Source organism: Sciurus carolinensis, chromosome 7 (assembly GCF_902686445.1).
Source record: "Sciurus carolinensis chromosome 7, mSciCar1.2, whole genome shotgun sequence".
In the NCBI taxonomy this organism is placed as follows: domain Eukaryota; kingdom Metazoa; phylum Chordata; class Mammalia; order Rodentia; family Sciuridae; genus Sciurus; species Sciurus carolinensis.
The window spans coordinates 88,215,377-88,227,661 of NC_062219.1; the positions used below are offsets into that span (position 1 = coordinate 88,215,377).

At 32.2% G+C, this 12,285-nt stretch overlaps 1 protein-coding gene across 1 annotated transcript in view; it reads right to left on the reverse strand.

Moving 5' to 3' along the window:
• Positions 1–12,285, reverse strand: part of Rims1 (regulating synaptic membrane exocytosis 1) — a 449,118-nt gene that overhangs the window by 122,470 nt on the left and 314,363 nt on the right. Inside the window, 2 exon segments of the mRNA XM_047559146.1 lie at positions 4,606–4,689; positions 11,746–11,835. Of these exon segments, the coding sequence (XP_047415102.1) occupies positions 4,606–4,689; positions 11,746–11,835 (174 nt within the window).

A 12,285-nucleotide genomic window follows, 5' to 3' on the forward strand; every position in this document is an offset into this window, starting at 1 on the left:
AATAAATGATGAATGAATGGTTCAAAAACTATTGTCACAAATGACAGGATTTCCTTCTTTAGGCTGAATAGTACTCCACTGTATGTATGTACTGTTTTTTCTTTATCTATTTATTACTTGATGAACACTTAACTTATTTCCATTGCTTGGCTACTGTTTATTTTAATAGTGTTTCAACAAATGTGGGGTCAAAGGATGGGGACAGTGTGTGGGGAGAGCTTGATCAATAGGTACCAAATTACAGTGAGACATGAGAAAAAAAGGTGTGCTATTGTACAGAATATGATCATAGAAAATGACATTTTTAAAAGCTAGAAGAATTCTGATTGTTTTCATCATAAAAAGTGATGAGGAAACAATGTTAACCTGGATTTATATATTACATGCTTTTATATACATATTATTACATATGTGTATACATATATATGTACATACAAATATATACATATATGCACAATACATACACGTATTAAAACATCATGATACCCCACAAATATTTAGTATTCTTATGTTTATATGTATGTATAAATTTAAATAAGTTTAAATTTTAAAAAGTTTTATTTTGGGCCAGGCACGGTGGTGCATACTTATAATCCCAAGGGCTCAGGGAATGGAGACAGAAGGATCTTGAGTTCAAAGCCAGCCTTAGCAATGGTGAGGCGCTAAGCAACTCAGTGAGACCCTGTCTCTAAATAAAATACAAAATAGGGCTGGGGATATGGTTCAGTGGTTGAGTGCCCAAGAGTTCAATCCCTGGTATTCCCCCCACAAAAAGTTTTATTTTGTATGTTATCATTGAATTTGACACTCAAAAATTATAATGGGCATACAATGAACTAGGGCTATAAACTTTAGTTCCCATCTGATCAGTTTAGAAATAAACCTATGCATCATTTTCTGGGCTAAAGAAAAATATAAAATGCCATAAATAATGGATGACCTCTAATTTATTGTCTCACTCACAGTGAACTTTCAGTCATTATTTAGGCTCCAATATATGTTTTATCATAATGCAACAAGGCAGCATATTCTTAGTTTTAGCATCAGATCAAACATTAGAATTCAGCTGGTCCATCTACAACTCGGTACATTTACAGATAAGGAAACTGAGTCCCATAAAGTTCAAGTGACTGATACAAGATCATATAGGCCTTAATTAGTTGGTAAGGACACTGCCTTGATGTTCTTGTGCTCTTAAGTTTTCTGTTCTTTAAAAAAAAAAAAAAAAAATATATATATATATATATATGGTTTTTTTCTATTAATTGTGATCATTATTTTATTATTCATAAAGAATGTTTCTTTGGTTTAAGTAGACGAGAACCAGAATTTTATTTCTTTTTTCATTCAAAATGTTAATAGCTGTATGATTTGGCATTATGCTTATTAATTTGGCTTCTTTTTCTTTTTTTTTCTTACAGTGCTGGGAACTGAACCCAGGACCTTGTGCTTGTGAGGCAAGCATGCTACCAACTCAGCTATATTCCCAGTTCCACATCTACTAGTTTATAGGGTACAGATGAAATTATTTAAAAGCTATGAAGGCACATTGAAATGTAAATATAAAAATTTATGATTAAATTGAAGCACGAGTAAAAATCAGAAATCTGGAAATGTTTCTAATTAAACCTAAATTATTTTGAAACTCAATTTTAAAGCATTTTCCCCTCTTTATATAAACATAATTGTGAAGATTTTTTAAATGTACTAATCAAAAGAAATAATTATTAAAATCCACACAATTTTCCTTTTCTCTTCAATAACTCTTAAATAATAATTTAAGTTAGAGCAAGTTCCTGAATACATTGATAACTAAAGCTTTCTGAAGACATTAAAATTCAAGTACAAAATTAATATGTTAAGATACTAACATTGGAATGTGATTTTCAAAATACTTGAATATGGCCATGATACAAAACATTCAAATTCTGCATATATATTTTCCTGGTTGCCAGTTTCCCAGGATAAATTCAACTAATGTCCATGTACTTATAAATATTCAGCAAACAAAATTCTGACACCATGTTCATTTTACTTAGAAATTGGAAGGAGTTTCTCAATGAGTAAAAAAGCTCCTGGGAGGTGATGTGCAAGTAAGTGCTCATTAAGCTTTATCAAGTGGTTGGCATGGTGACCTGTGAATTTAGCACTAGTTGACTGGGGTTTCTCATTTTTATGGGAATATATCATTTTAACTTAATAAAATTTATTGTGAACTATTTTCTATTCTCTACAATAATAAATCATGGTACCAAGTCATTTCAAATGTATTTCTTAGCCAGGTGTGGTGGCACACCCTGTATTCCCAGATACTTGGAAGGCTGAGGAAGAAGATCAAAAGTTTAAGGCCAGTCTGGAAAAACTTAGTGAGACCCTGTCTCAAAATAAAAATTGAAAAAAAAATGTCAGAGGATGTAGCCCAGTAGTAGAGTACTTGCCTGGCATAAATGAGGCTCTGGAACTGATCCCTAGTACTACACACACACACTCTTATACACAAATAAATTTTCTTTGGTTGAATATAGGTATTATTTATGAAGAAGTCATTATAAAAAAGCAAATGTGCCCAGTGTGATGGTGCACACCTGTGATCCCAGCAGCTCAGAGACTGATATTGGAGGATTTCAAGTTCAAACCTGGCCTCACCAATTTAAAGGTGAGGCCTAAGCAACTGAGACCCTCTCTCTAAATAAAAATATAAAAAAGGGCTGGGGATGTGTCTCAGTGGTTAAGCACCCCTGGATTCAATCCCAGGTACAAAACAAGCAAACAAACAAACAAAAAACAGTAAAATGTATAAAGTTTCACAACTTGATGTTCCCTTTAATAATCTTACCTAAAATGTTCATCTTTGCTCCTAAAAACTGTCTTGCAACACACACACACACACACACACAAACACACACAATCTGGGTAATCAACAAAATTTATATACAAAAAAATTTATGTACCATTAAATGAAGCTTCAGTGTAAAAACTGAAGCTATTACTGGAATTCTATTTGCTCAATCAGTGTCCAGGTAAAATTATATTTATGTATATTACAAATACCATTATATTAAATTGTTCTATATTATATGAAATTGTTGCTTTATTTGTTTAAAATAAATTCAAGGACTTTTCAGAATTATCTTTTCTTGAGGGAAATTCCTAAGTTCCTCCCTGACCTGGATCTTATCTTTCTTATTCACTGCTCTGACTTTAGCCATTAGAATAGTTGCATAGTAGGAAAAAATAATAAGTATTTATCAAATGAATGAGTAGCAATATAGATCTAAATTTTTACTTAATTTATACAACTGCATTACAGTTAGTTTAAATGCAATAAAAGTATTACATTTGCAATAAATTTTAGATTGGAGACTTTACTAATTCTTCTAGTCCTAGAAATTCTAAACCAGATAGTAGCAAAAGCAATTAATTTTAAACTCCAAATATGTAAATATAAATCATATGGAAAGGTAAATGTCTTTAGTGCTAAAATATTCTGAAACCTTCATAAAATATCAGTTTGTGGTCTTTCCCAACATTTGTAAAATGTCGTTAAATTTTTCTAAGTAATAGTGTTTAGTTTTTCTATGAAATTGAAATCACCAAGTTACCTTGATTTGTAGAAACAGAAAGTAAATTACATAACTTTTCATTAAGGTTACAATTACACTGCTATATGTAATCACACACTTAACAGAACCTGTATGCCCATATAACTAGTGGTCATGTAGCTAGGTTTTCTATTTTAGAGATACCATATCCAATTATCTCCTAAATAAATACCACCCATGTGTTGACTGAATTTCTACTGCAGAAAAACATCTCAGACACACAAAAACCTTTTTGTGACCAGCTGGAGAAAATGTTTACAGGTAAGAACTATATATAACAAACACAATAAATAGAAAATTGGGGTTAACTGCAAACTAGAAAAAATGAAGCAATGGAAAATACATATTGTGGTACTTCATACAGACCATCTTGAAGTGAATTCAAAGCACTGATGCTATTTTTAAAGATCTACCTGGTACAACTGACCCTAGCCCTTGAAAATATTTTGTTTAAAACATAATGAAACACATAAAGTGTATGAGAACTGGGTGTCTTACTTTAAACCAGACATTTTTTAATATACCCCAAAGCCTAAACTTCTTGAACAAGCTTACACAGTAATAAATCAAGGAAACTGAGATTAAACTATCAACCAATATAACTAAGAATAGGTTGGGTGACAAAATCTAATATACTCTAAAGCACCTGAGAATTTTTATTTATTCACATATAAGCAAAAATAATATATAAATATGCTTCAATATATGATAGTCAACATTTAATAAATATGCTACAATAAATGCTTATCAAGATAGAACTCTTTCAAAAAGATCCCAACTTTACTGTGTTTAAATTATACCATATTCTATACTATTCTCATTTTAGAAGATATTCTGAGGTGCTTTATTAGAGCTGTGTGTAATTACTGTTGGAATTAACAACATATCTGGTTCTGGCTCCTGAAATCAAGCATGTTATAACCAACATTTCTCTTGGTTATCCTTCCACTTGGTGGCCTAGGAGACTTTAGAAGCTACTCATCTGTTAGGACATGACTAGTACCTGTCATTCTCCGGAGATGCATGCTGGATTTGAATCCTGGGGCTAGGAGGTCGTCTCCTATCTAGGGAGGGGGACCATCTACCCCTGGTTGCCCAGTGAACAAGACAGGAAAAAACAGGACATTTAGTAACTCCTAAAATAAAAGAATATATGGAAAAACAGGACTGGAATAACACCCTCAAAAGACAAAGTATCCATACTTTGCTCTATAATTTAATTTTCATTTTTACAAGCTCAGAAAGATGTTATAATATTGTAAGGAAATAAAACCTTACAAGCGAATACAGAAAAATAATGTTTGGGAAGGTGTTTAGAATCTATGAAGTTTAATTTTGTTTCATAAAAATATGCATGTGTATGTGTGTGTGTATACATATCTCTATATATACATAAATAGGAATATAACTGTTTCAAAAGATGCATTGTTAAGAATCTCACTTATGTTTGAATAAAATAAGTTCAATAAGCCACTATTGCTTATTCCATACCAGAAGGGAAAGTATTGGTGGCAAATGTGAGGTGTGTGAATTTAATTGAACATAGAACATAGTTACGTAGTTATATCATTGTACCTTGACTTACCATATTTATTCAACTATGTGGACAAAGCAGCAAATGTGTCAACTTGTGGCCAGGATATATGAGCTCATCAGGTACTCAATTCTCAAAGCCCCTTGGAAGTCTTTATGCAATCATGCTTACATGGACAGATTCAGTGTAATTCAAGCTGAGCTTTGAGGTCATCAGGATAGTGGAGACATTCAATAATAGAAGTTGAGCAAAAGAAAAAACTGTGTGCCATGTAATCTTACATGTTTTATGCGTTTGTTAAATTTAAAACATTGTGCACTCATTTGAATTATTTAATTATTTTAAATTACTTAAATGATCAATTCAATCTGAATGCTTTAAAATGTTTCTTTACAATTTATTGGCTTTATTCCAGGGATGAAGTAAAGTAAAATATTTCTAAGGAAACTGGAAAATAATTACAACTACAGTGCTTGCTGTACTGAATTATGCTCAACTGTGTTATAACTTATGAAATTATTTGAAAAAATATGAAATTATTATTAAAATGATTAAGATTAATATTTTTCTGTGAAGTAATAATTTTAACTTAACAGGATTATGAGTAACCTTGCTTCCTGAGGCAAAATTCCAGTCCTGTTTTTACTTAAGCATGATAGTAAAAAACAAACAAACAAACAAAAAAACATAGCTATAGTTATGAAACATGCAGTGCAAGCCATAGAGGAGGAAGGTGAACACTCAGAAACTAGCAACTGTGAAACTGTGGAGGCAAACAAATGAAGAGGTCAGTTTTGAACAAATATTTAGCATAATACATATATCTTTATACCCAAGTCCTTCTGAATATGCTGATATATAGAAATGATATAACAAATATATTTGTTTTTTCCCTCATATAGTGGATATGATGAGGGCAGAATCTATTTGTAGCCAATTGTTTTGTCCTAAGAATAGATATCACTTAAGTTTTAATATCACATATTTAAGAATTTTAAACATACTAGCATATTTTATATGCTTTTAAAATGTGTGAAACTTACTCTTTCTCCTATCACATAGAAAGACCAAAAGTAGGATCTTTATGTCCTTCTCTCTCCTCCTTTCTAGTTATGGATAAATATACAAAGCTTCAACTTCAGTTTCTATTTTCATATCTGGCAGTTTATATTGGAAATTTTAATCATGAAGTTGAACTAAACCAATTCTTTCCTGATTTCTTTTTCAAACCATCCTATCCATAGTTATGTTACTTATATTTTTAGTAAATTATTAGTACTTTTTTGTCAAGTATTCTAAATTCATTGACATAGGAACATCTACTTGTCAATTGAGTATTTGAAAATATTTAAATATTTAAAATATTTAAATAGACAATAAGAAGACTTTAAGCTTTGTAACAATCCAGGCAAGAAATGAGAACCCCCCTAAGTAAAAAATTAACAGTGATGATACACACTGGAGACACACTGATGAGATATAAAGCAAGTACAACTCATAAGCCCCTGTAAGCAATTTGCTATGTTGTGGCTTTCCTCCCTAGCACTGATAAAAATTATAGCAAATGTGTATTTAAATGTGCTAATACATGTTTGCATAAATATACACATCCTTTATTGATGCAATTTTCTTGGCAAAACATGGCTAGTAGCTTCATTATCTAAAAGAGAAATTGTATGGAAGTCATTCATTCCATAAACAGCACAAATCAAAAATATTTATGAATTATTATAATAGAAATCAAAGCATATGAGTTAGCTGACTATACACATATGTACTTTTATTGTGTATTCCCATTTAACACATCAGTCCTTCAAAAACATTTCTCCTGATACTGTATTAAATTGCATTTTACTTATTTTAATTAATATAGATACCTATACTTTGAAATGAGGTTTATCACATTTATTTTAATTCAATTTACAACTGATTTTTAGGCAGGAACTTTCTTTTCCTTTAGCCCATGTTTCTGTGTGGAGGGAAATAAGTAATTCTTTTTTTCACTGAACCACAAGGAAGGAGTGGTTTGTATAATAGCTGACTTTACATTAAAGAATCAGGCACATGTGACTTAGCTATTTCTTGATTCTTCTTTGTACAAAAAACAATAGCAAATAAATGTGCAATGCAGCCATGAGATGCGAGGCCTGACCTTGTACTGGAAGTATCTTGTGGTTCACTGAAATGGCTAGTTCTGGGGTTAGTAACTTTCAGGCTCACAGACCTAAAGCCACAGGTTTCAAACTTCTTCACTGTACTTAGGGTAATAATTAGATCCCCCATCTTTCTAGTGCCTGGGTCTAGCTCACAATTAGATCCAAATTTGGGACTGGAAAATCGGAAGTGCTTAAGTCCCCCACTTCCCAACTTAGACTTTTAGGAGGTAAAATGATATTGTTTTCGCTAGAGATGAAAAACACAAACATGATAGGATCCCTGCCCGCAGAAGTTTTATAATATAGTGGAAGAAACAAACACCAAATACCAAGTGAAATAAAATGTGTTTCAATCAAAGTCTACACAATTATGTGGGACTCAGAAAGCATTGTGACTGGCAAAAGACAGAGAAGGGTGGGAGAGTGAATTAAGAAAGGTCTTTAAAAAGATATAAATTTGTCCCGCAGTTTTAAAAAATGAGTAGAATTTTTCTAGCAGACAAAAGACAAACAAATTTAATTTTAATGGGAAGAAAATTTAAGATATGAAGACTAATCCTAGAGCTTATAATAAAGTTAATCAGGACAAAAGTGACAAGGGAACTAGAGAAGGGCTATAATGAAGGTGAAGGATCTACTTTGAGGAAACCCAGAGGATTTACTGATTCACTGAATTTGAAGCAAGAGCAGAAGTGCTTCCAGATTATGTGGCAAGTTACATGTCAAAGCCATCAAATGAGAGGGAATTTTAGGAAAAGGAAGCCATTTGCTGTAAAGGAAATGAGGAGGAAATAATCTAGTAGAGTTGGATATTTTGATGTACTTAGTGTCTTGTCACCCAGTTAGAAACTTGGGCCCAGTACTCAGGAGGAAAGTCTGACCTGGTGGGTCACAATGGAGAGCTGTCTTCACAGGTATTAGAGGCTTTAACAGAAATACAATGTGAAGAGACAGCATATGTGGGACAAAAAGGGGAAATAGTACTAAAAACGGTGACTATCATAATGGAATGGAGGAGGATGAGAAAATTGTGAAGGAGACAGGCATAAGAAAAAGAGGTACTTAAGAAGAAGAGATTCAACTGGCAGGGTGGTTAATGTAAACTGCTACACAATGCTGCTGAGCAAATCCATAGGCAATGTAACCCACAGAAGAATTTCCCCATAGCAATAATGTAGTAGGGGCAGAAGTCAGATCATAGGATTTACTGGAAGGCTGAAAAAAAAAATAGAATCAGTAAGTGCAGTGCTAGGCTTTCACAAGGCTCCAGGAAGGTTATGATTGCCTTGAAAGGTCATGAGAGAATAAAAACATCCAAGATAAGTGGCTCTAAAAATCAATATCTTTGAGCATTTAAGTAATAATTTACTTAAAAATCGGGAGAAATTAGTAGTATGCCTGTAAAACACCCTCAAATGGGGGATTGGAGTAATCAATAAACATTTTTTTCTATTTATGTAACCAACAAAATATAAAATGGAGGAGTTCTTAAACTGAAATGACTTCCCTTCCAAACAATGCTTCTACAGGTATGACTCAAAATTTCTCTGTTAATTTGGGTCACACATCTAATAAGGGAGAAGAGGAGGAAGATCTGAGGGTTTCTAGTTCCTTCAGGAAAAGGATGCCGCTCCTTTATCTTTCAAATCATCAGTAAAGTATAGTCTTGAATAATGAGTCTGTTTTGACAACTTCACCCTTTGTGCTAACATGAGATAGTTTGTTTTAAAAGTTAGTGAGGAGACTGGGGCTGTAGCTCAGTGGCAGAGCACTTGCCTAGCATGTGTGAAGCACTGGGTTTGATCCTTAGCACCACATAAAAATAAACTAACTAAATAAATAAAGGCATATTGTCCATCTACAACTACCAAAAAAAAAAAAAAAAGTGAAGATGTTTCAAAAAGTAGCCATTCAGTTAGTGTAACAAAATTTAAATGCCACCAGGTGTGGTGGCTCATGCCTGTAATCCCTGTGGCTGGGGAGTCTGAGGCAGGAGGATTTCAAGTTCAAAGTCAGACTAAGCAAAAGTGAGGTGCTAAGCAACTCAGTGAGACATTATCTCTAAATAAAATACAAAATAGGACTGGGGACATGGCTAAGTGGTCAGAGTATCCCTGAGTTCAATCCTCATACCACAAAAAAAAAAATTAAATACCAATCAAAACGAGTCAGAATTCTCAAATCATTGAAACATAACACTATTTCATAAAGATGGTGAAACAATGTTACTATCTTAACATAAAATTAAACTTAGAAAAGATTTGACGTTTATCCACTATGTATATATTAGACATTAATATCATAAGTCTTATGGTCAATCAGAGAAATTGAGCAGCTGGAAAGTCTCATATATCTCTTCCTACTCTCTGCACATGATGCCTGGGACTTTAACTGTTCTCCAAAAGGAACAGTCACTGTTTTCAACATTGTTATGTTCTGCTTCAAAGCTTCTCTTAGGTGCATGCACAAAAGGGCATTTGTAGTCCTAACTTTTCAAATCAATAAGCATTTACAACTTCTGTAATTTACTTGATGAAAATTTATCTCACTTATTTTTTCATGGTGAGAAAATGATCTGACTAAATTAAGAATCATTGATAATACCAATTCCTGTCCTTGATTTTTTTTAAATGGAAAATTTCTTTTTATCCAATATAGAGAGTGAGTATATTTTCAATCCATTTTTTCCTCTTATAGTAATAGTAATTACACTCAATGGGACTTCATGGTAATCTGTGTAATATTTGTAGTCAGTTTATTTGTCCAGATTGACCTGTTACAAGGGTTATTGTTGGTTATTATTTGAGAAGTTAAATTCATTGACATACAGATTTGCAAACTTGTGGCTTCAATGAGGGTACATATGCTAGATAGCCTTCCCCATAAGAACAGACTCATATTGTCCAGTACAGTAGCCATAAGAAAGTGGCTAGTCCAAATTAGAAAGTGCTACAAATACACAATACACTTAGCATGTGTGACTTATTATGAAAAAGGAATGCAAAATAGTTCACTAATATTTTTATATTAGTGATATGTTAAAATAATAATATTTTTAATATACTCAGTTGAAGTGTTGTTTTCATCTTTTTAATATGGGTACTAGAAAATTTCAAAGTACACCTGTGGCTTGCATTATATTTCTATCAGATAACACTGATCTCGATGATGTTAAAAATGTTAGGTAGGTTTAAAATCACAAGACTCCACAGACTTCAGCAACTCTATCCATGTTTTACAGTTAAAAAGAAACACATAAATAATAATAGAAAAAATGGTAAGTTTCTTCTACTACCCTTTATTATTGTGGGGGGGGATATATGACAAAAGAGAATAGTAAAACTATTTCAACTGTGATTTTAAAAGATTTTATAGACATTTCAACTAAAGTTTCTATTACAAATGTAAAGGGATGAAAAATATAATTTCATTCTTTCTATGATTAATTTTACAAATACAAATATTACAGAATAAAAGTGTTTTTTAAACTTATGAAGATGCTATAAAATAGGAATGTATATTTGCACCTATTGTTCAATACCAGAAATAAACAACTAATAGATTACAAAAATTGTTAAGAAAACACTTTAAGCCCCTCTGAAGAATAAGTGGCTTCGTTAGCTTCGCTAAATAGGTTTTTCTTCAGGATTTATAAAGAGCTAGTATGCAAATATCCTCTAAATGACTTCTAACTAAAAAGATAGCAATTATAATCAAGACTAGCAATTATAACTAAATTCACTGAAATAGAAGTTCTTTCACAATGGGAAAATGAGATACAATTAAAAGTATAACACAATCACTGGATGTGTCTGAATTAAAATCAGAATTATTATTACTCAATTAAAAGTTTAAAGAAAAAGTATGTGTACATATATACATTATATATTGTATGAATTTATTTTGTTAAGGCATCAATAATCTGATCTACATATGACTGTCCTTGTCAAAATATAATTTAATGCAAACATGATATATAAAAGAGCAAGTCATTCAAAAATGAATATTTTATCTAAATTAGGTAAATACTTTATCTAAATTGAATTCTTATTTTGAGCTTATGGAAGACTGCTCTTAACTCATGGGAAGGTGGTCCACCCCTTGAGAAATTCACTGGACCTTATAATAGTATCAGCATACTGAAGGATCCCTGAGTAGTATGTAAATAAAAGGATTGAAGAGCAACAAAAGTAGAAAAGCAGCAGCCAGAAGCAATTACAAATTACATCACACCCATTTTTAACATTCACAGAAATATGTGTATGTGCACTCTTAGTTGTATCCACATACACGTATCTCTACATAGACATGTGTAATAAGGGTGGAGATGTAGACAATTAGCACAGTGAACATGAATGAATAAACCTGTGAGAGTTACATGAAACAAAACAAAGTGATGAAAAAAAATCACCAGTACAAATGATAAAAAATTAAGAAAGTCTATATTTTATACCTTTCTCGTTCTGGTGAATGCAAACTAGTATCTGGTCTCAAGCAGTTGGTACTAGCACTCCTAGCCCTGTCAAGGGAGGGCTGCAGTTCACTAGTGCCAGTGCATTGCATCCAGTGGTAGAAGAGAAAGACAGAGAAAACAAAGAAAGGAAGACCATGTTAGAGAGTAAAGCATAAAATAATGTTCTCTTTACATAAAATGTAGAATCACTGTGATTCAGTTCATAAGGGTGTGAGATAGCTGACAGGATGACAGTGTAAAATTTTGTTTAGAAAATGAAGCTAAACAAAGATTATGCTTAAATTGATTTGCATAATTTTAAAAAAAGGATTTCAGACTGAAATATGACATTAAATCACACCTACTTATGAAAAAACTGGATACAGGAAGCACTAAAACAAAAATGCCTAAAACTTCATTACCAAGAACAAATGCCACACCAAAACAAAATGAAGGACATCAGAGAAGAAATAATCGTACAGCTCAACTTTGGGGTTCACAACACTAGACAAGTGATTGGAAGGCAGCACTTCCAGATGT